The sequence below is a fragment of the Acanthisitta chloris genome, unplaced genomic scaffold (genome assembly GCF_000695815.1).
Source record: "Acanthisitta chloris isolate BGI_N310 unplaced genomic scaffold, ASM69581v1 scaffold8013, whole genome shotgun sequence".
Lineage (NCBI taxonomy): Eukaryota > Metazoa > Chordata > Aves > Passeriformes > Acanthisittidae > Acanthisitta > Acanthisitta chloris.
The window spans coordinates 58,513-83,689 of NW_008665371.1; the positions used below are offsets into that span (position 1 = coordinate 58,513).

Genomic DNA, 25,177 nt, shown 5'->3' on the forward strand with positions numbered 1-25,177 from the left:
AGAGCTCTGCTAATTTATTACCTAATTGTGAGCCAACAACAATGGCAAGTCTGGGGCATTCAGAAAAAGAGATTTGTTTTTATTGAGGACTTCAAATTTACCATGCTTGTGTTTCAAATCTTTGCATGTCACTTTGTGTGCACAACTAAATTTATGGGAAAAATGAGAAAAAAAATCTTTTGGTATGTATGGCTTGGTTTTCCTACCAGTGCCTCTTACCATGTGGGTTGTACATGAAGGAGAAACTGTAGTCTGCATTTCAAATGAAAATACTTCCTAAGGAATATTGGAAAATTTGCCTCTAGGGCCAAATGAAGGGTCAATGAAAAAAAATAAAGAAAAAGTAACAAGCCCAGATAAAGGAGAAAATCCAAATTTTATTTATCCCCCTTTTTCTTTCTCATGGAAGGAGATAAGAATATATAAAGACTTTTATGAGAGTTAAAGTAAGCGAGGTTTAAAGAATTATCTGAGGATTTGTTATGGCACAGAGCTAAGGGGAATTTGGATTCAGATCATGAGAACAGGCCTTCAGTTGTATTTTCAGGATGCAATAGGGTCTATTGGTGGACATTTATGTTTCATGCCATAGGCAATATCTCTGAGAGAGCTGCTTCTTAGTATCTTTGCAGTTTCCCTATGTGTTCAAAATGAGTAAGAGACAGTATGGTAACTTTTTTACTGTGCTGATAAAGCAAAATGTAGGACTGCTGCAAAGAACCAGATAAATAAAGGAGCTGGACGGCTAAAAATAGCAAAGGGGCTCAGCTTAGATGACTCATGAGCTCATAGATGAAATCTGATGGAGACTGGCACACAGCATTAAAATAGGAGGCAAAGATAAGTGTTGACAGACATTAAATGAACAAACCAAAAAGAATGGACCCTCAAATGGTTGAGGGGGAACAAACCAGCCCAAGCCATTTATAGTTAGTGCTGTTGAAAATGCAGTTCTGCATTTCCTGTGTCACTCTCATTGGAAAATCACCATCCTCCATGGATGTGTCTGCACTGGAATGTTCCAGGAAACAGACCAGACAGACCTGTTGCTGATACAACACAAACCCATGCCTGGAAGAATCGATTATTTCTTCCCCTGGCTGGAAGCTGCCAGGTAACTCCTCAGCTGCTTTGGGGCTTCTCTTACTCCCCACCTATGGTGTCTTAACAGTTGGGTCAGGCAATTCAGGCACAGTGTCCTGCACCTGAAGAAAAGCAGAATTGATTGCAGCTGAAGTAAGTACAGATGCACATGCATTTATCAAGTAGTGTTACCTAAGTAACATTTGTCTATTTACCAAACATCTACACTCAGATTTTCTAAATGGCCTTGTTCTCTTCAGTTTGTTTTTGTATGCTTACAAGTAACTGTCTGCACATATATGTGCATTATCAAAACCCATTCAGGTCGCTAAGCAGTTCTTTGTCCCAACAAACCAGGTGGCTAAAGCCTGGGCTTTGCAGTCAGTGAAGTAGAATAATGCAAGTACAGCTATTTTCACAGGTAAAATCATACTAGTCAACAAAATATGGCTATGATTATTAAGGTTATAATGTGTCATTCACAAGTTTTGGGTAGAGCTAGATATTTTTTTCTATTTTGTCAGAAGTTTTACCCACTGATAAGTATCACTCCATATTGACAAAATCTATTTGTGACATTGCTCAGGTTTCTCAGGTTTCATGAGACCACTTTAGGAAATGTATTAAATGACACATTTAAAATCCTTGTTTCTAGTGTTTCTGAGAGGTAATGTTTTCCTTTGGAAATGACATGTTTTGTGTAGGTATTTTCCTAAAGTACCATGATACTTAATGAATGAGTAAATTAAGCATGCCTATTGGATTCATGCTACAGGACTGAATTTAATTTATACAATCAGCACTCTGCAATTAAAACTTGACCCATAAGCTTCAAGACAGATATATATGAAACTGACCTTGGCATTGAAGATAAACATCATTCTAGAGTAAAAATTTCTATCTTCTAGAGTAAAAATTTCCATCTTCTGTAGCACAAGAAATTTAGTTTAATTGCTAAGTGGAATTTTAAGCCTATGTTTCTTTTGCTCTGTTCTATGTGTGTGCATGAAGGCTCTTCAGTCCAAGCTTCAAGTGGCATGATGCCAGACCAGATAAGGTCTAGAGATTAGTTATTATGAAGTAGTGGCACCTGTACCCTTTGGATGGAAACTAGAAGAAAGTCTGGCTTCCAAAGGATATGTGTCCTTTACTGACCTAGTCCTGAATTATATTATGACTACAGAACTTACTGTTTATTAGACACTGGAGAACCTGTACAGCACAGAGCATCCTAACAGCAGAGTGGACTGCTTCTTCTCTAAAAAGGCTGAACTCAGGTTAAAGCCTTTTCAGTGGTCAGGATATTAATAATATCTACCTTCCATGTGGATGTTCTGATGACAAACAAGGTGGACTCATGATGCATAATTTCCTTTGCAGAAGTCCAATATAGCTAATGAAGTCTCTCTCCTCTGCTTTCATAGAACTTACTGTACTCTATATTCTTGAAAAATGTGAATAGTAAATATTTCTGAGGCTTCTGCACTTCAGATTTTATCTGAAGTGATGAAAATGTCCCAAATGTATTGTGAGGAATTGCCAGACAGACAGATGCTCAGAAGTACACAGAATGTGTTCACTAAGTTTTATTTTCTCACAAAATGAATCTCAAAATCTTGACTAATTTTGCACATTTCTTAAAACCAAATGGCTTATAATGGTGTCTTCATTTCAGTAAAGTGCTAGTAAAAGTGAGGTGGGATCTAGCAGATGTGCACCTGGTTTCCTCTTGGCTTAGGATCTCTTGCCACATTTCCTAGGAACTAGGATGTAAGTGGGTTCTAGGGCTCTAGGGTCAGTAACACTACTGGACACACATACTGTCCAGCGGCTAGGGGTCCACATCTTTGGCAGAGAAGGTACAAATATATTGTTTCTCCTGAATCAAAACCACTGTGAGAAATAAATATTCTCATGTGCACACATATTTCTCATAATTTCTTCTGGGAAGTAATTAAGTCTATCCCAGCTGCTACCAGGACAGTGAGCACATATACTTTTCCATTAGTCCTCAAAATGCTCTTTCCAGGTGATGTCTATATACTGCCAGAAAGTGTCTCTAGGAAGGAATTTGTACCATGTTTTTCAAGAACTCACCTAAGAAGCAATTCCTAGTAATTTAACTATATCAAACAGAAACAAGATTTTAGACTGATTCTGAAATTTGTCTGATAAGATGTAAGGTTACTATTGCCTTTCAAGTATTACAGATGTTACACCTTCAAAGAAATGTCCAAGGTTCTTTTTTTTTTTTCCTAAATAACCTGAAATGTGAAGCAGTGACTAATTTAATTGCAAGGATTAACTATGCTGGAACATCAACATATGCATTTGTTCTTTTAGGATGTATGGAAAGTACTGCTTTTAATGGAAGAAATTAGATGCTTTAGTAAACTAGGACACATGAAAGCCACATTGATAATTTTGGCTTTTGATAGGTATATTCCTTCCATTGTGTGAATGGTAAAGGAATTGGGTAAAGTTAGTACCTAAAAAAAAAAATAGAACAAATAAAGAAATAATGTGAATAGTGTCTGGGAAAGAAGAGTATTATGAAAAATAAAGAAAGCTTCCCAAAAATGCACACAAATAGCCATGAATTTTGCCAGTGAAAGACTGAAAGAGACCAATACCTTCCTGCATGAGAAAGCTCTGCCTAAGAAAATCTTGTGGATTTTTTAACCCTAGGGATCTGTTGACTGGATTAAATCAACCTACACTGAGTGATCTCTCTTGAAAATTGCCTTTTATGGGTTATCTTTACTTCTGTTCTGGATCCAGTTGCAACCAGTTCTTTAAAGACTGCAACCATAACAGGAATGCTCTTGCATTTAAGGGCATCCTATGAGGCAATCTTACTTGGAGGCATGCACCTCCTTAGCCTAGCTCTTCCTAAATGCTACCAAACCTAGGATTGCTTCCAGGCATGGGGAGGACAGAGCAGGTAGGAGGGAGCCCCAACTGCTTGGAAAGGTGAAAACACAAGAAATTAAGCAAAGTGCACAAATGAACCTCATGATGGTACAGGGTTAATAAAATAATTTTTGGTGTAACCTTTCTATGTCTGCAATATTCAAGAAAAAATGTTGGGCAAAGGACATTACACTTTTTACACTTCACCCAGAGTCCTTGCTTTTCTGTTACTGTGAAAGAAATGTCAGTCAAATTAATATTGGTGGAACTTAGTATAGGCAGCCAGAAGTACCTGGAGATACATGTGCTTGTAAATGTTCCCCCTCTATGATGTGTAAAATGTAAGGTGGCTGGAAAAAGCAAGCACTTCACATGTTAGAGGTATTGATTCTTTTCAATAAAACTAGCTTCTTAAAAGGCCTAGACAAAATCTAAATTGTGCTGTACATACGCACACCTGATAAAGAACAGCTTTACCCCCAAAGAGTGCAGGAGTCTAGGCAAGCACAAAAGACTGAAGTTCAACAGAGCAGTGTTAGTTATCTCGAGCCTGTAAGCATGTAGGTGCAAACTGTCTTAAAATACCTGAAGAGTCTCACAGGTGCTCACAAAGCCAGCAGTGGTCTAACACCCAGCACATGTTTCCATGGATGTATAGTATTGAGGACAGTTCCAGATGCAGAGATATTTACTTTCCTTATGGCCATTGTCATTGCTTGGAGAGTGAAGCACAAACTACTTGCATGGATCAGGGAGTACACAAAATTTACCTTTCCACACAGCTGTTTTGGCAGTGCAAGGAATTTTTCCCCTGACATAGTCACATCTTCTTTAACACATTATGTATTAAACTGCTTCAGAAAATATGTATGAAACTTCACCCATCACTACAATCCTTCAAGCTCTGCATCTGGGGGCTAGATTTCCTAGTCACGTAAGTTCACTTAAAACAGAGATAAGAGAAGATTAAGAACAAGAAAAAGGGCAGCTCCCAGAAAAGAAAATTCAATTCCTCCAAAGGATCTATAAAGCTGGAGAAAGGCATATAAACTCATCCATACAGTCCCTGGAAACTGAGTCTCAGAGCACTTGGAGACAGTGGAATCAGAACTACTACCCATCCACCTCCTCTTTTTTTTTTTCCTATCTTTTTTTTTTCCCATCTTTTTTTTTCCCCAGCCTGTGTGCTGCAGCTTATTTGTCTGACAGTTACCTTGTACTTGGCGCTGTGGTAGGCAAAGGTTATTTGAATTCATATGCAAAGTTCAATGAATATATAATTAAAAAAATCCCTCAGAGACATTGCTGAAATGAGATGCCCAATCCCAGAATTTGTATCTTTATGAGGAAAGTTTGAATACAAAACACCAAGGTTTATGGCTCTTGCAGATATTAATTCATACCAATCCATGTTCTAAGAGGACTAAAGGGGCTATTTTTCATCTTGGGCTGAGACAGGAACTCTTCCAGATTTACTGACTTGCTGTGAGAAATATACGTTATCAGGCTGATAGATATCTTTAAAATGTAAATCAGAATGGTGAGCTTATCACACAGCTGCCTTTAGCAGTCCACAAAATTATTAGTGTTGCAGGTCACAAGAGATTTTGGGAACAAGGTGAGTAAACTGGTCATCAAAACCAGACCTAAACTCAACACTTTATTTTCTGTCTTGTATGAATTTTCCCAGAACTGAAATCAAAACAATTTCTATTATACATCCATCCCCTTGGCAACTAGCAATTACCATGACTTTGTGGGAAGGTCTAGATCTTAAAACATATTATAATTTTGCAGACGCAAGAAATACATTGTTGCCTGGCATCATCTCTGAAATTGTTCAAGGCCAGTTTGGATGGAGCTCTGAGAAACCTGGTCTAATGGAAGGTTTCCCTGCCCATAGCATGAAGGTTGGAACTAGAAGATCTTTCAGGTCCTTTCCAACTCAAACCATTCTATGATTCTATTATTCTTTGGCCCAGGTGCTTTTTCTGTCTGGAGATAAAAGGGAAAATCCTCTTCCCTATGAAAATCCCAAATGTTCTCCCTAAGGAACCCTGTCCACTTCTGTTCTCTCCAATGTCCTATAGGCAGCCCTTTGGGTTTGTACCCTATTTGTTGTATTGTAAACTGGTCACTTCGGTATTATATTGCAGAGAAATCCAAGGCTCAGCAGCTTGAAATAGCAATGCTAGTGAAAGATCTCAAAGGCTAGAAATTTCCTCTGCAGACAAACAATATTTGCATTAATACTTTCAAACACATTCAATAACTGGAATGACAATGGCCATGTTATTTACATACTAGTAAGGCTGTTACCGTTTTGTCCTCTTGCTGGTAAAAGCACATACTGCACTCTGTGCCTTTTCTCTGCACACGTGCAAGCATACACAGGCAGATGATGTGCTTTTGAACCATCCACAGATGGTTTCTCCATCAGGGTTTACTTTGCCATTTAGGCCTTCTGCTTCACATCCTCCTCTTGGTGCTTCAGTCCCTATTTTCTGTAATTAACTTCTGTTCCTCCCCCCATTTTTTTTTTCATGAATGCTTTTCACTCTGATGCTTAGAGTCAACCATCTCCCCAAAGCACTGTGATATTTAACAGCATCCGGAAAAAATGTGGTTAGAGAATTGAGACACTTAAAGGAGACGCTGCTGTTGTAAGTGTGCATTCACATTTTTGAATAGATATTCAGAGGGTGGGAATGTAGATGAGGGAGAAGCTATGAAAGGGCTTATTACTAATTAACTGTATCTATTTCTCCCCCTTGTAAACTGCTTTTTGTTTATCATTTCAGCTGGTGGGTTAATACACTAAATTAAAGCTGCAGAACACAATTATAATTAAGATTGAAAAAGCCAATTGACTGTTAGTAAACTACCAATTGATAATAATGTAAGGGATATTTATAGCCCTTTGCTAAGTATGCCACAGATTTGCATCAATAACACACTTGCTAATCTCCAAACATTTTATTCAGTAGCCTTTTATTTACTATTGAAGGTAAGATTACTCTTCTCAAGCCATCCTTTCTACTAGTGTCTTGCTTTCATCTTGTTTGCAGAGTTCAGCAAACACAGATGCTTCAGTCGTTTCCTTTCCTATGAAATAGTAATAACAGTATATAATTACTAGCATCACACGATACAGAAAACCTTGCTGTAAAGAACATGCTATATATAGTTCAGCACTCATAGCATCTTGCATTTATACAGCTCTTTCTTTCTGACTCATCTCACATATTCTAAAGAGGACATAGCAAACCACTCTACCCAGGAGAGGAATCAGGAACCTTTGAGCAGAGCCCCAAACACAGGGCCCTAGTTGCATAACTTGTTTCAGATGTGTGATGAAGTGTAAATAGTTGTGATGTAACTTTTTTGTGAAATGCATATCTTGTGTTGTCATATGAGTTTGAGTGGCCTCATAGTACTATTTTTTCAAGCCATTATGAGATACTGTGTCATATCCCTGTGTACAGCAGATATAGACCCAGCTTAGACACTGATGACTGCCTGCCATAAACTGCTTAGGTGCTGCAGGGACAACTGATTAACATGAGGATGTCTCATCCCTTGTGTTTCAAGAGCCATGACTGCTCTTGAAACACAAGTGCCAAAAACCTGCAAAGCGTATGAACACCTGTGTGATTGAGAAGTGATATGGTGTATACCAAGGACAGTGATGCAAATTTATATGTGGATGTAAATTAAACAGAGGCAAAATGGCCACGTTGAAAATTGCAACCTGAATTGTGCCTGTAGCTACTGCCACAGATGAGGGTCTTGGAGACTAGAGCACCCCATCTTAGCAAAAACCCTGCTAGATCCCATATGAAAGTATAGCTCTCTGTTTACCTGATCTTTTCCTCAGAGGAAGAATGAGGGTTAGAAGTGAATGATCTGCCCATTCCTCAGTCCTGCTTGCTAGCAGGGTCTGGGAAAGGAAGAGACAGAAAGAAAGTAAGTTTACCTATGAGCTGCACATGTAGGAAGAATGCCAGTAAACCTATATCAGTAGATACTCTCAAAACTCAAGCAGAGCTTCAACCTCCCCCAGACACAATTGGACCTCTGATCCAGCCTGTTAATACATTTCATTTGTTCTTCAAATACACATACCTTACAGTTTAAGCTGGAAAGGCATGTGAGAGCTGAAAAATAAAAGGGGGAAATAATGATGCAAGGAGGAATGAGCAGGATGCAACAAAGGGCCATGGAGGCAGGCAGGGGCTTCACTGTCAATGCAACAAAAGGGGTTGCAGAGTGGGAGCATGAGGTTGTCAAAAAGAGCTTGCCAGGAGCCTAAGGTTTCCTCTGGATCCTTTATCTTTGGAGCTAGATGCTGTCATCCTTTCCACAATTTGGCTGAGCAGAGGATGAATTCAGGTGACAATTATGCAAGTGATTTCTGCTTCCTATACTGTCTATCATTAATTTTATTAAGGGTGGGCAAGTGACTCCCCCTAGAACTGGTCAGATAATTACATGGTCATTACTCACCACATTACGAAAGGGTAAATGTGCAGTTATTTTTATCCATAAAATCAGCTGCTTCAACCCTAAGACTAATTCCACATTATTATGCAGAAATGTGTAATTACTATACATACTGCTTCTAGCTCCTACCCTCAAAAAAGAAGACACTATTCCAAATGAAACCTTTCAGGATATAAAGTAAGCCATGAAATCTGATGGTAGGGTTTGTCCTCTACCAACTACTCAATAAAAATTATAAAATGTAACTAGAAAATAGGTAGTCACAAGACCCTATTTCCTATCTTGTTCAGATTTGGAACCATACCAAACCAACATTTTTTTTTCATTTTTTTTTTTTTTTTTAAAGAAAGAAATATATTATCTGGAGAAACTTGTTCCTATGACACTTAATCTTCCCATCCCAGAGTGCTGATGCCTTTAGCTGTCACTCCTGTGAGGAGGCATCACAGTCTCTCTAGAGGCAGAAGATAGGTATAACATAAGAGGAAATGCATTTATGTCATACCTGCTGATGTTTCTTGTAACTCTTTCCATTTTTTTCAGGTACTGTTGCGTGATTTACAATGGAAAAATTGCTCTGCAGCATCCTGGTGTTTGGAATGGCTGTCACAGTCAATGCTTGTCCCAAATATTGTGTCTGTCAGAACCTGTCTGAGTCACTGGGGACTTTGTGTCCCTCCAAGGGTCTCCTTTTTGTACCACTGGACATAGATCGAAGAACTGTTGAACTCCGTCTTGGGGGCAACTTTATTATTAATATCAGCAGACAAGATTTTGCCAATATGTCTGGACTTGTTGACCTTACTTTGTCCAGAAACACCATCAGTTACATACAGCCCTATTCATTCACCGACTTGGAGAGCCTTCGGTCTTTACATCTGGACAGCAACAGGCTACCTGACATTGGAGAGGATATTTTGAGAGGCTTAATTAACCTTCAGCATTTGATTTTGAACAACAACCAGCTAAGCAGCATTTCTGATGAAGCCTTTGAGGATTTTTTGCTGACGTTAGAAGACTTAGACCTTTCCTACAATAACCTCCGAAGCATTCCCTGGGAATCTATAAGAAAGATGATAAACTTGCACCAGCTCAGTTTAGATCACAACCTGATAGATTATATTACAGAGGGGACATTTGCAGATCTTCAGAAATTGGCCAGATTGGATCTAACATCCAACAGACTTCAGAAGCTCCCCCCTGATCCTATATTTGCCAGATCTCAAGTAATTCCATTAGCTGTTACCCCATTTTCTCCACCTTTGTCTCTCAGCTTTGGGGGCAATCCACTGCATTGCAACTGTGAGCTACTGTGGTTAAGGCGACTTGACAGAGATGACGATATGGAAACTTGTGCTTCTCCTCCAGGTCTAAAGGGAAGGTACTTCTGGTATGTACGGGAGGAAGAATTTGTTTGTGAGCCTCCTCTTATTACACAACATACTCACAAGTTGCTGGTTTTAGAAGGGCAAACTGCCACACTGAAATGCAAAGCCATTGGGGATCCCACTCCCATCATTCATTGGGTGGCCCCCGATGATCGTCTCATTGGAAACTCTTCGAGGACAGCTGTCTATGACAATGGCACCTTAGATATACTCATCACCACCTCCAAGGATTATGGAACTTTCACATGCATAGCAGCCAATGCTGCTGGAGAGTCCACTGCAACAATTGAGCTCTCAATTGTTCAGCTCCCCCATCTCAGCAATGGCACAAGCCGAGCAGCTCCACCAAAATCCAGGCTCTCGGACATCACCAGCTCCACAAAGTCTAATCGTGGGGAAACAAAAGGCCCACCAGAAAGGGCTGTCCTGGTGTCAGATGTGACCACTACCTCAGCTTTGGTCAAGTGGACAGTGAGCAAGTCAGCCCCTCGGGTAAAAATGTATCAACTGCAGTATAACTGCTCAGATGATGAAGTCCTGATCTACAGGTAAATGCAGTTGTTGTTTGATCCTCTGATGATGGCAGGGGGTGGAAGTCTTTTACTCTAAGTTCACTGAGATAGTGCTGCCAACAGTAGCATTAGTGGTGTCTGAAAAATTTGCTTTCTATCTGTCAGTTTGCCTGTTGTTCTGTTCACTGCTTTTCTGTCTAAGCCATACATTTCAAATCTCTGTAGTATTCATTCTCTAGCAACAGCTGTTTTCAGTAAAATTTCCAATTTAGGAAAAAAATAGTGCCACAGTTAGTAACCTCCTTACTAGGCTTAACAAAGAAAGGAAAACTTGGAGACTAGAAGTCAGAAATTTCCCTTTCCACCTCCTGTAGGTGGGATTGAAACATACTACGGAGAGAGGAAGCAATGTGGGAGGAAGTTTGTGCTGTCTACCCATAACACAGGCTCTAATTATTCTGTGATTCAAGATTTGAAGTTGTTAACAAGTGATTTTTCACCTATATGAAAGAGTTCATTTCTTACTTCACTAACATCTCTTTTTACACAACTGTAATGGCTGACAAGTTTGGAGTATTTAACATATTATACGATATTAAATGCAAGAAGAAATAGGTATAATTTTAAAAGCAAGCCCTGAATGTTTGTTATGTTCCTCCAGTTCTACACATCCTCTGACTTTTATTGATGTAAAGTAAGAGTTGTTCTTGCAGTGAAGCAGCAATAAATTTTAGGGATTAAAAATGTGTAGAAACAGTACAGGAAAACACTATTACTGTTTTTTCCTTCTTTATTGGAAGTATGATGGATGTAGTATCTTCATGTTAGTGATGAATCCCTCGAAACCACCCTTTCCTTTTTATTGCAAAGGTAACAATATCAGATGCATTGAATTGAAGTCTCTCTTTGGCTGTATGTAAGCTACCAGCAGAAGTCTGAATTTCATGGATAAGTAGAACCAAACAAACACATCAACTCCAATAGATTTATAAGCATCCTGAAGCAGTTGAGAAAAATTTGAGCTGGTAGAGGAGTAATGGGATTTGGGGTTTGACTCTAATTTGAGAGCAAACTGTGACCAAAACACAGTCAAAGCCATTGATTTCCTTGGTAGGCTTGGTGTTATTACCTACTGGCTACTCTGTCCCTCTACTGCCTTCAGGGAGAGTTGAGGCACTTATGTAGTCATGGTACTCAGCCTCCAGATCCCACAACAGGCCTTGTTATTTTCTGCTTTACCATAGTGTAGTTTTCTTCACCATGAGGAAGTCAAAATGAAAGGAAGTAAATGTTCATGTGACATTTTCCCCTTACCCTTCTCCTACAATGAAAACTAATTTTAAAACTTCTTCAGAACTGCATGTTTATTTGACATGGACAGAATTTTATGCCATTAATACTTTTATCTGAATCAACCGTAGAATGAAAGAATAAAGTGATCTATGTAGCTACTCCAAACTTACTCCTCATTGCTAAAAGTAGGAATATTGACCAGCAAGTCCAAAGACTTCAAAAAAAGCAAGTCCAAAGTTATTTAAAAAAAATATTTATTCAAGTACTGAAACAATCTGAGGAAATTCAGTTCTGTTCACTTTCATTCCTCAATTATAAAAATATGTTGAAATAATCAAATCAATTAGCAGGCAGAAATTATTTGTTTTGCTTTGGCTAATGTACTGTTGAACATGTGTATTAGCTTTGGGACTTGCAACTACATGGAGTTAAGTATAATGAAAGGGTAAAAACTATGTCATGATAGAGTATTAGGATCAGAATGAAAGAAAACATTCTAGTGTCAGGTTTTTTTTTCCTGAGGCAAAGCTTTTGGCAAAAACTCAGCAGTATTTAAGATTGTAAGCCTAGTGTAAGGCTGAAAAAATACTCTGAAGAATGTGTATAGTTGTGTATTTGTTGTACAGTGAATTTGCATCAGTGAACGGATATCCCTGCAACCAGAAAGGAAAGTTTGCAGGTTTTGTCAGGTGTTGGAACTGGTTGGATGTGTCAATTTGCTGAGGAGGAGGATGGCTAAGGTAAAAAATACAAACAACGCAGAAGTGAAGACATGCAGTCTAGTAGCTGGATGGGTGACAGTTGGGTGCCAAGGGCCATAATCCTGACAGCCTGATCTGGAGAAACAAGTGGCTGTCGAGGTGTCAGGCAACCTCTAATTCTTATCCTGTCCCCATTGCTGCCTCTTAGTGGGCTTTTAGCCCTTTGTTGCTTTACTTGGTAGTGGCTCAGTTTTTCAGAAGCACAGCGAGGACAGTTCTATTTCCATAAATCTCCCATCAGGCCTTTTTGAGGATTCATTGATGATGCATAGCTCTTTTCATTCACAGCTCTCAAAAGCACTTCACCAAAGAAAACAAATTTTATTTCTCTACATTTTGCACTAGGGAAAAATGAAGCATAGAAAGATGAAGTGATTGTCCAGCATCTGAGAGTTAATCAATGGTACTCATAATATCAAAACCAGTTCTTATGATTTCCAGTCAGGGAACCACTCAGTCCCTTAGAGTTAATTAGCTAAAGCTGTTTTGCTTTAATTGGTCAGATGTATATCACTGCAATGAGCGTGTAGAAAAACCTAAGGGAAATGAATTTCTACAGTGCTGTGCTCTATAAAATGCTGTGTATGTGCTAAATGGGACGTGATACTGCTTAGCTGCTAAAATGATGGGCACTTAATATATGCTAAGATAGCTGGTATACCAGGACTGAGTCACAGTGGTTGTGCTCCGCTTGTAGGAATCCTGCTTCACTAGTAAAAAACATATGCACAGAAGACAGAATTTTGTTGCATTCTCTGCTAAGAATTTTTTATGAACGTTGTACTCATAGTGAAAGTAGAAGTTCTTCCATCCCCATTGATATCAACATCCCTCCTGATCATTACCCAAGACACCAGTCCCATTCCCCCTCCCATCCCATCCAGGAGCTGCAGATGGTGCAAAGGGGACCACAGTGGGGTGCAATGGCCCCATGAAAATTCAAGGTGTAGGAGATAGTGGCAAGAGCTGAAATGGGACCAGAATCTGAAGTTTGGGTTTGGATATATCAGTGTCATTATAGTGAAGATTAGCAGGAGGAGCACTGTTTTGTTGCTTCCCCATCTGACCTTCCCTTGTATCTGCTGTCTCAGGGCCTTTGCTGAAGATAGTAGCAGATTTTTATGTCTTTCAATGCATTCAGAGTGCATGTTACTGATACCAATCTAATGAGCAGCTCCTGGATCAGCGCTCTGTTCCACGCAGCTTCCCAGAGTGTGGTAGGGAGTGATAGCTTTGCGTGTCTCTCAGAGGCAGCTTGGTCAATGTCAAATTGCAAAGATGACTGCCCCTAACATGGGTACAAAATCAATAGCCTAAGGCTGTGTGGAGGTGACAGGCTGTATTATCTTTTCCACATCATTGGCAGAAGGGAACGTTCCCTCTTTAATGGAGCATGTGCTTAACTCTTAGTGGTATTTCAGAACTTCTTTTGTGCGTTGAACTCTGCTCCTATTGAAAAAGATCCTACAACAGGGGCCTGTGCAGGACATGTGTGTCACACTCAGGTGAACACCACAACTTTACTGATCTATATGTACTCCCATTGGACTTTCTCCCTCTCTGACTTGTCCTTGCACTGCCAAGATAATTATATTGTTGCACCTGCAACAGAACCAGGATTTCACTCTTTTTAGGCAGAGTAAGAGGAAAACTGCAAGTAAGTTTTATAAACTATTTTCTAATAGTGAGGTCTCCTGGCTGGCTCATGTACCTATGGCTCATGCACCTATGGCTCATGCTGCTCTGATCCAGTAAACTGGATATATATGGGCACTGAAGGATATGCCCATGAGTGCTGAGGGGTCTGGTTTAATGTCAGTGAGAGGCCAGTGGATGTGCTGAGAGTTTTAATGCAGCAACCTTTCCATTCATTCATCTTTTCTGTAATATCACCCACCCTTAAACACACACCAGTGAGAATAAATGTGTATTGTACTCATCACTTTAGCCAAGACCAGAAGTTTGTTACAAATTGCACAACTGAAAATAATCTCAGTTTGAAAAAACATGCAGGAAGAGTAATGAATGTTCAATAGAGAAAGAGATAGAAGATGACCAAGGTCTGTAAGGTCTATCCATAGACTCAGGGTTAAAGGAGTGAACACTAGGAAACCTGCTCTATCATAGAAATCTTACCTACTCCCCTCGGTCTAGACTCTCAAAAGTGTTTTGGATGTGTAAGAGCACTAGACTTATCAGTGTGACTTAGGCACTGGTATGCTTAATTCATTTTGTATAAGGGATTGAACTGAAACATAAAAATTTAGAAAATAGTATATTTGGGCCTCAGTTTCCCATCTGTAATATGGGTGACTGCACTGCCTTGCTTCATAGGGATAAACATGTCAGAAAATATTACAGAACCAAGAGCCCACATAAATAAATAGGGAGTCTTGCTTTGAAGTCATTGTGTGGTCTGCAGCAACAGGGATAGTCATGAATGATTAAGATGGACCATTACATAACTAAAACACTTTAATTCAAGTAAGCCATCTGGGGAGAGATTGTGGGTTTTTTATGTGTAGAGCACCCTACATGATGTGGGACCAAATGTCAGTTTTGGCCAGAGGGCATTGGTGTAATATATACATTTACTACTTTTTCAAAAGCGAATAAATCTGCAAGTGTTTTGTAGAACTTCCCAGGTCATACTGAGCCTGCTGGCTGTGTTTTGAATTAAAGCAGTGATGCAGCCATTAAAAAATGTGCATCTGAAGTGCAACACTGCCATTAGATTTATGTGAGATTTAGGTCTGTTTTATTTTGTGGTATTTTGTACTAAGAGTGATAAAAACAGCTGTACAAATTAAGAATTACTGTAGCACTATAGTTTCCCTAGCTTATAAATTCAGCACTGGGGAAAAAAAGTATTTTATATGTTTCTGAAAGCTTATTTTTTCCATATATATTTTATGTAGCAGGCAGTCTGAGCATTAAAATATGAATAAATGGCTCCACATCTCCAGTTTATTTAAACAATGGTGCCATGGATCTGATTACTTAAACAATATAATAATGATTTACATTTACACAGCTTTCTGTGCTGCAAGTGCTTTACAGACTGGCTGAACAGAGATCCCTGCCATCCTGTCACCTCTCAGTTAAATAATGACTGCAGTTTGGCAATCAGGTGATACTGCAGATCCATTTTATGAGCAAAAAATAACTTCGACATTTGCACTTATGGATACTTTAACCTACACAGGAAGTAATTAACTGAATTTGAATTTCCCACAGCATGGTGGGATAAATATACCCATGCACTCTTCTAGTCGACTGCATGCCACTAAGAAAGTGCTTTTGAGAAAGGTGCTGCAAATTTCAGGAATATCTGAGCTGTGTAAGAATGTTCTCTCAAAAAGCAGTGCCATACCGAGCACTATGCCACGCATCAAAGGAGATGTCACCCTCTAATGCTTCTTGCTAGGAAAGCCTATTGTGTGGAGATCTTCCAGCTGAAGACTGAAAACAGAGGAAGCCCTGCCCTGTTCCTGTTAGGGCAAATTGTCTCAACAATGTGATGCTGTAGCAAAGCATGTTTATGTTATTTTCTCTCTGAGAAAAGTTAGAAATACATAGTACTGGTAACTTTAGTAAAGACAGAGGATTCTTTTATTCTGAAAGATCCAAACATCCATCCTTATAATTTGGACAGTGGGTTCATACAATGAAGACTTGCAGATAAATGCCTGCCACCCTTTACTCAATTTTTAGTTCCACCCATCTCCAACCTTGCTAGGCACTAGCCTTCCTCTATGGCTCACAGCTAGTACAAAAACCCCTCCCCAGCTTTAACATGTAAGCTGAGCTATTCCAGATGCATTGTGTGCATGATACAAACCTTGATTTGGTGAAAGCATTTATATAATTAAAACAACTATTGGGAGGAACATCACATGAAGACATTAATCACCATGTATTAATATTTGTATTTGACAGCTAGAGAGAACCAATGTATAAAAATAAAAATGTGGAGTCACAGTCCCAAATGGAAGCCAAAGTTATATAAGCATAAAGTTTGATGTGGACATTTTGTACTTCGGGTCATTTGAGAGTGGTTTGCCAGAGTAGTGTGTATGGGCTTCTAGAGGACCCTCAGCAAGTGCAAGGTCATTGAAAGAGATCAGATGTAATGAAGAAGCTGCTTCACAGAAGTATGCATTCTGAGATTGTGGGGTTTAAATTGTTTCTGCTGAAAACATTTTCATCTAGCCTTTTATTTTTTTTTGTTTCTTTTGCTGGGAGAAGTATAGGGCCAGGGTTTTTTTAGGATTGTTTTTTGTTTCTTTGTTTGTTTGTATTTTCCTCCACATACCCCCACTTTCCATCCCCTCCCCTCATAATATGAGAAGACTTTAAAGAACAAAAAGAAAATTTAGTGAAAATTATAAGAAATTGCATGTATTACCAGATAATGAAGTGGAAAATTGAAATCTAAAATATGAAATAAATATTTAAAAAATAATATGAGCAAGAAAAGTAGATGTACATTTTAGCAATATTCCTAAAGTCATCCTACATTGTTTTGACAACCTATCATCTAGTTGATGCTTGTACAGAAACTGATGAGGAATCCATTGTTCAGAGCAAGTCCAGTTCATGATGAGCAGAGGCAGACCATGCAGATGCTACCCAGACCCGTATTTTCTTACTTGGTAGCCATCACAGAGAGACAAAATACTAAATAGCCACTTACCCTGTGGGAGATATATACCTTTATATGAGCATGCAAGACATATGTGAGAAGCGCTTGTATTACTGCCAACCATTCTGCAGTGCTTCAGCAGAGCAGAGAAGGATAGGACAGCATCCTCCACCAGCTTAGAGGCATTCTCATCTCTTTAAAAGTTTAACTACTGTCAAATAACATTTATTGGGGTGTGTGGAAAGGTTGTATGCTACAGCACTAGCCCCAAGTTGAGCCTCAGAAGCTGAATACGAAGGCAAAGAGTCTGATTCTCATCTCAGCCCATGTTGTGCTGCTGGGAAGTAGCCCCACCACAGCTGAGGGTGTTGCACAGGGTGGAAAGGAAATCAGAACTGGTTTAGGCAACACTCTCAGGCACATGGTGTAACTCTTAGGGCTGTTCTGTGCAGGGCCAGGAGTTGGACTTTGATGATCCTTGTGGATCCCTTCCAAATAAGAATATTCTGTTACTATGTAAATCAGAATAAGACATCAGTACTCCTGTTTTATCTTTGCTACCAACTATTAATTCAGCTCATTAAAGGCTCAGCATTTGCACTTAAGGGGAATTCAGGATGAGCTAATGCTTGTCCATAACATCTGCCACATCCCCTCTCTCAGCTGCTCTGAACCCAAATGCCAGTATTTATCCCCACCTATCATAGCAATAACAAATTACATGTCTGAAGTCAAAATGATTTTGATTAAGCTTCAGGTGAGTCAACAATTTGATCTCTTAATTAAAAGTTAACATATTCAAAGTTTTAACATATCCATAAATTGTATATGCAATAAACATTTAGCTACTCAAGATGATCCACTTGATGTCTGAGTTTTCACTGCAGGTGGTGTATACAGCAGGTTCTCAATACTCCTTGTCTCTCTAGTGCTGATGCATTAGTTCCAGGTGGTGTCAGAGACCCACTCTAATCTCTTCCTCATTTCGGGTCACATTTATTAACATATAGGTTCTCTTAGGAGGAATGGGAAATATATCAGTGACCACAGAGAGTGAAACTACTCCTAGTCTATCTAAATCTGTATCTGAGAACTTCTTCCCTCCCCTCACTTCACCCTTCATTTCAACTGGGACACCAGAAATTCAGACTACAAAGAAATCTCCATCAAGTGTGGTGACCCAATAGTAAAAGTAGTGGCTGAAAACTACTTACTTGAGGGAGAGGATGATTTATTTTTATCTACAGGTGTTTTACAATAGAGCTATAAATAAAAAAGCTTAAAAGCATATTGTGTTCTAAAACACTGCATTACTAAAATTTGCCTTGCCAGTTTGAGATCATTCTGCTTAACTTAGCTCCCACTTGCTCACGCGCAGGTTCCAGGCTGTGGGTAGGTGAAAGAGGGTGCTTTGACAGCTCCTGCCTCCCCAGCTTTCTCACACCCTACCCCATATAGCTCCCCTCTGAAGTCACGGGAGAGCCTTTTTACCCATTTCAAAGCTGATGCTGTTTTAGTTTCATATTAGGAGGGTCTTAGAGGAGAGCACCTGCTCCTCCTGCAGCAAGTTCCTCTTACTCCGTGTCTCTCCAGTGCTGACCAGTTGAGTTCTGACTGTGAGCATTGTTTTGAGGATTGTGCAGGAAATTATGTTGATTTGGTTATGTGACTATTTTATCTATTAAATGTTGTGCAGGAAATCATGTTGATTGGGTTATGTGACTATTTTATCTATTAAATACATGAGACAGAACAAGAAAGGATTGCAGGGCAAGAAAAACTCTAAATTACAAACACAGCTAGAACTTAGCGTCTTGTTTCACTGGCAGACTCACCTTTCTAATTGCTTGCTCTGAATTTTGTATTATAGCCTGTCTCTTTCATACCAGGGTTTCTGCTTGCATACTCAGGCTGTTTTCAGAAGAAAATGTGCATTTTTTGTACAATGATTGTACTGGTTAACTCTAACACATAATGGCAATACCACAGCTTATTTGCTTAGAGAAACGACTTAAAAATATAGAAATGGAAAAGACACATCACTAGACAAATAAAATTAAAAATACAAGGAGAAGAATACACTGGACTAGATAAATGATATTATAAAGTCTCAATTAGCTTTAACCCATACAAGTCTGGTTATTTTTGGATTTGCCTATAAAAGGCAGATTTTCTGACCAAAATATGTGCACTCGGAGTGAGAAAGCATCTTTCTTTTCAGATAATGCAGTACAAGGTGAATGCAACATTTGTTTCTCATTTAAATCTATTTCGAGGCTTTAATTGGGATGTTGATGGTGAGTAGTCTTTGTGTTAATGCTTTGGTCAGGGAAGGATGAAAGAGGAAGATTTCAGACAAGCTGAGGAATTTAAAACTTGAGGCAGAAATCAAGTTCATGTTCCGTGTAATTTTTTGAGTGCTGTACTTGTAGGTATTCAATGAAGCCTTGTACTACAAGGAAGTCATTTATCCCTTCTTTGTTCTTAAGAGGACACAGGAGAAATGTAGCTCAAATTTTCTGTGGTAAAGAAAGAAAATGTGAGGTAATGGATGTCTTTGAAAACATGATATGGGTTATTTCATTGTCATACTACCCTTTTCCCCCAAACATCCCCCTTGCTTCACGGTCTGATATGCAGGCAGTACAGATGTCTATGCAGTAATCCATAATAATCTGTAATAGGGACAAGCAACAAGGTAATCCAGTCCTAGCTGAGAATAGCAGGCTAGTACTTTAATCTAAAGAAACCTTGAAACTATATCACCATTGAGAATTGCATATATTTAAAATGAAATGTTCTGATTTTCATAGTACAGAAAAGCAGCCCAACCTGCAGGCTGATCTGCCTTATTGCCACAGGCCTGCTGATGTCTCAGAGTCACAGTGTGGTCATATTAGGTCCCAGAACATTTGACAAGAATCCAACAAAGTGACTCCCCCAAGAAAGGAAACAGGCTTCAGCCTTTGGTGGAGGACACTGTAGAGTGGAAGCAAAATCACCTGTGTGCCACAACAACAGAGACAGATGGACTAGTGCTGAGCAAGAAAGATACTTAGTCTGGCATCCACTACATGGCTACAGCCATGCTTTAAGTTGGCTGAAAAATCTCTGGAGACAGCAAGGTAAGGCTATACCATAACCTCATTTTGTTCAGCTGCTCCTGGTTTACAGATGAGTTTATTTACAGAGATGAACAGTTTGAGACAAGCAGCACTAGGTGTGAATTTGTGCTGTATTTGCCCATCTGTCCTCCCTCCCCTTTCCCTTGCATCACTTTGAATTTGTCTAAGCTTTGTAATGTATTTATTACCTCATCATTTACTTCATTTTGACAAGCAAACAAATAAAAGAGCTATTTGCTCAACCCAATGCTTTATTTTTTAATTATCCATTTATTTCATTTGCATAGATTGTAGAATTGGCTCTTCTGTAGATATCCCAAACTGTGCTCCGAATTTTTCTCAGAGTGAGGTTGCACAGGCAGTAGCTGCCCGATAGACATATGGGCAGCTGACAGCACCAAGACACCCCACCAACAGCTCTGTCGTCTGGCAGATTGCCTCAGAGACTCAGGCTTGATGAATCAGTCCTTCTGCTGGTGCTGGGAGGGTGGGGAACGCCTGCGCCTCTTCTCCAGAAGGCTGGTGCAGAATGAGAAAGATTCATGGCAGTGATCACGGAGCCTCCACTCGCATTGTACCGCAGAGTTGGAATGGCAGAATCTAAGTGAACTTGAATCTTGCTAATTTGAGTATTTAGAGGCAGAAATTCAGCTTGGTTACTCTGGGGCAAAGATGTGTCAATAGCCTGATGCCCATTCTTGTCTCTGCTGCATGTGGAATTTCACAGCCTGGGAGTGCCATGGGAAGGAATTTGACAGAGCTGACAAGGTAGCATCATGGGAGAATGGAGGAAATGTAGGCAATTGTCTTGGAACTGTCCTGTCTCTCTGAGCCTCTTCCCTTCTAGCCCTAAAAGGGAGCCAAATGTTCTTGTAAGCTGAGCAGGCAATATAGGCTGGAGGACCTTTTCTCCTCCAAATACTTGGTCCTTCTAGCCTCCTCTGGTTGCTGTTTCAGACAATGATGTGACAGTGCCTTGCTCTCTGAGCAAGCAGAAGAAGGAATAGCCACTAGGGAAGGAGTCACCTTCATAACCTGGCTCCTCTAGCCCATGGCCTCATAGAGCCCAGGCTGGCTGCTTCCAGAGGCTGCTGGCTGAGCAGAGGGTAGCAACAGTCCCATCTTCTCTGGGGGATATCAGACAAACCTCTTGCACTCTCAGTGGCACTTACAATGCTGCAACCTCTTTCCTATCAGAAAAACAGTTCAGAAGTACCTCTGGCTCTTGTATGATTTGCTTAGGGAGACAAGCCATATCGAGGACACAAGACAATATGTATGGCTAGTAATTTGAATTCTCTTTTCTTTCTCTGGGGGCACTAACAACTTCTATGAGGTGAAGGACTGTTTGCAAGGGGAAAGAAAATAAGAACTGGGAGCAGGATTCACACCTGTGAACAGTATAAACAAAAGCCTGAGGGACTGCTACAGTCCCATGTCAGGTCTCAGTACTACACCTTTGTACAACACCAGGTTGGTGTGGGATGAAAGATGGCAAGACCTTGTGCTATACAAACTTTGCCTAATGGAAGCATATGAGGTTTTAGCTGTTTGGGTGTTTTTTTTCTCACTAAAGCATAATACTGTTTTTTGTTTCACCTTTCATATGTTTCCCCTACTCAGACTTTCTCATGGTAAATAATTATATTGGCTGCGGTTTAATTAGCTAATTCTGCCAGAGCTGTAGCATTTTTCAGAGTAAATCCTTTTATTTAATTGGTTTTGAGCAGCTTCCATTCAGGTTTTCTCTTAGAATTGTCTTTCCATTTCATTGCGTGGTAACACAGGTATTAATAACTGGTTTCATTGGGACTTATGAATATGCTGGTTATCCAAGTGGAAGGAAAGGAATAGCACTTTGGAGGACAGAGGTGCTGTCACAAGCCACCTAGGGGGCATGATGTTCGTTATATCAATTCTCGTCAGGCTGAACAAAGACACCAGACCATGTGTCAGGGAACTTTAGGTTTTATTGTACGGTCACCATAATTCTGGCAACAAACCCAATATTTAGACCCAAAAGGTACTAGTGAACGAGCTCTTAAATTTAAATAACAGACCTCCACAAGCTCTTAATTAGTATTTAGACCCAAAAGGTGCTAGTGAACGAGCTCTTAAATTTATATAACAGACCTCCACAAGCTCTTAATTTATACAATACACTACAGCACAGTAACTTCTCAGTTCCCACAACAAACTTCTTAAAGGTGCAGGCTCATAAACCACAACACACAACCAAAGGTGCTGCTTACAAGCCACAAGAGCACTTTTCACAATCTCCCCACTCCCACAACAAACTTCAGTAAGGATTACAGGGGTAAAGTATGATAGCCATGCTTTGCCCAAGCAAAGTACAGGGGGAGGGAGAGAGATAGAGACAGAAAAGGGGGAGAGCTAAGGCAGAAAATCACCACTCCTTAGATCCCACGTTGGTTCTGCCATGCAGATGTTCTGGAGCTGGGGCAAAGCATGAGAGTGAAAGACAAAGAAAGAGGGAGAGAGTGGGAAAAAGAAGCATACTCCTGAGATTACCACACTGACATAAAACTTCCTGCAAACTTTACCTAATAATTTGGCTTTCAGGTAGAAAATAATAACAATGATAAGGCTTTCCACTGAAAAAAAAGTGATTTTAACCATCATATTAACACCTTTAAAGGACATATTTTACCTTGCAAGTGTTAGGCTTTTTGAATTTGGCCTTTGCGTCTCCAAAGCAAATAAATTGCCTTTTCCTTAGCAGGTTTAGCTTGTCAGTATATAAATCTTGCTGCTGCTGCAAGCTGTACTGTAGGCAAAGATGTAGGTGCTGAGTGCACTGAAGTGTTGAGCTGGAAGTTCCAAGTGAATGTAATCCAAACTGGTCTTTCTTGAAAAGCCTAAAGAAGACAAGGAGTCTGCACAGAGAAGCAGGCAAAGAGAGCTCTTCCTTGGCCTGATTAGCACTCATAGTGGTAAGGTTTATGTTGCTGCAACATGGAATTGCTATGTGTGTTTTCTCCAGTGGTGCCTAACTTCAGCAAAGTCCTACAACCTCCTGTCTAAATCACCTTGCAGTATTCATGCTTCTTCGTTCCTTGCTGTTTCATAGCTGTCCATTTAGAGTCACTAGATGTTGTTCAGCTATCGAAGGAGGCACTGAGCAAAGTCTTAGTAAGACTTTTCGCTGTCTCACTGCTTTCACTGTTTATGTGGGATTGTGCTGTAGTCAATTTTCTTCTTTTTTTGCACTCCCTGGATGTGGCTAGTCACAGTAACAAGGTCAGGGCTTTGACAAAACATTTGTGAACCTGCATTTACTATGAGTTTAGGCAGGATCACACTTTAGCTCAAGGTGACCAAGCCACCTTACAGCTGCATGGTGGTGAGAATTTTCCAGCTTTGCTGACAATGAGCACCCACCTCCTGACAGTTTGCTGTCCCATACCTCCTCAGTTAAGGCTGGATTAACATGCTTGCTGAGCTTCACATCCATCAGTTAGTGAAACTGTATATGTCTGCACGAGGTTAAAACCTGTTTTCTACCTTCTTTACATGATATCAGTGCAGAAGCTTTCCATGGTTTTAAGGTAGCAAAGGAGCCCAGGAAAACACATAGAAGCAGAGTCCTTCTTCCTACTTAAATTCCCTGGGGACATGATCTGCAAGTATTTTCCTGGCTTCTGCCATTTTTCTCTCCTCTGCTTAACCCCAGTTTAAGCTTGTTGAAGCATATGATCGAAAGAGCTGCAGGCTGTTTGTCAAATCAGGTCACATTTACTAGTTCCCAAACAAAAGGTATTGGGGAAATTTTGAAACTAGTGCCTCATCTTACCCAAAGCAAACCTCAGTCTGGCATATAATGGGACAGAACCACAATGTAAGTGGCAGTTCCTTACACTGAACAAGGAGCAGATTTAAAACTAATTAACTCCCCCCCCCCCCAACAGATCAATGGTAATTGGTCTTACAGTCATTGCAGCAGTGTGTAACATCTGTCTAGCACACCCTCCAACCACCTGCCTCTGCAATGGCTATGAAGAAGCAAACTGTATATCAACTCAGTTTTATTTTCTAGCCCTGTTTAAAATGGAACAAACACTGGAATATCTGTCCCATGGGAAATTCCAATATTGCAACATCTGTTTCTGTCAAGAATCAGTCTGAAAATTCTCCATAATGGTTGTTTTGTTTGCTTATGGAAAAAAGTACAAACCACATACTTAGAAATATTTCATTTGGAAATGTGGAAATGTAGCTATCAATCTCTTTGTGGATATTGCAGCTTTGGGAATGACAGCTCTGTCCCCACAATACATTATGCTCCTTGAGGAGTTACTCTCTACCCTGAAGCAAAGCTCCCTAAATTCATCTCATTCACTTTGCTCTCTCTCCCCTCTTCACAGAGGTCCTCCTTCCCCCCATATTGTCCCTGCTTTCAGCCCCTGCAGTGGCAAAGGGATTGTTGGGATGTACGAGGAGAAGGGGCAGCTGTCTGTGAGGGAGTGGGAAAGGAGCAGGGGATAAGGTGGATGGGCAGAGCAAGGGATGGAAGTACATCACCCCTTATAGGTGCCAGGGAGAGGAAGAGCATTGTGGCTCCCCACAGCAATAGCTTTCATTTTCATATTTCTTACAAAATACAAGAAAAAATGGATCTAGCAGGAATCACTATTTAAACACTAAAAATATTTTTCAGTAGAGATATCTGATTGACTTTGCTGTCAAAATACAAAGGCTTTACTAGATGCCCCTGGTGTTAGTGCCTGTAAGAGTTTCGAATACGTGGTCCAAGAGACATCCAACTAATGTAAAATACTTGTGCACTTCACACATTCTCCTTCAGGGAGGGGATGATTTGGCACAGGTAATGAGTCCATCTGGCAGACATGAACTGAACAGCTCTGCCTCACACAGTCACAGCTGCAAGAGCTGAAAACCTCCATCTGAAGTTCCTGTCCTGGGAGCCATCACA

At 40.0% G+C, this 25,177-nt stretch overlaps 1 protein-coding gene across 1 annotated transcript; it reads left to right on the top strand.

The window, feature by feature from the left end:
• Positions 1-9,062: 9,062 nt before the first annotated feature.
• Positions 9,063-10,439, top strand: LRFN2 (leucine rich repeat and fibronectin type III domain containing 2). Its single transcript, XM_009071724.1, has one exon. It carries the CDS (start codon positions 9,063-9,065, stop codon positions 10,437-10,439), a length of 1,377 nt encoding a protein of 458 aa, XP_009069972.1.
• The last annotated feature ends 14,738 nt before the right edge of the window (positions 10,440-25,177 follow it).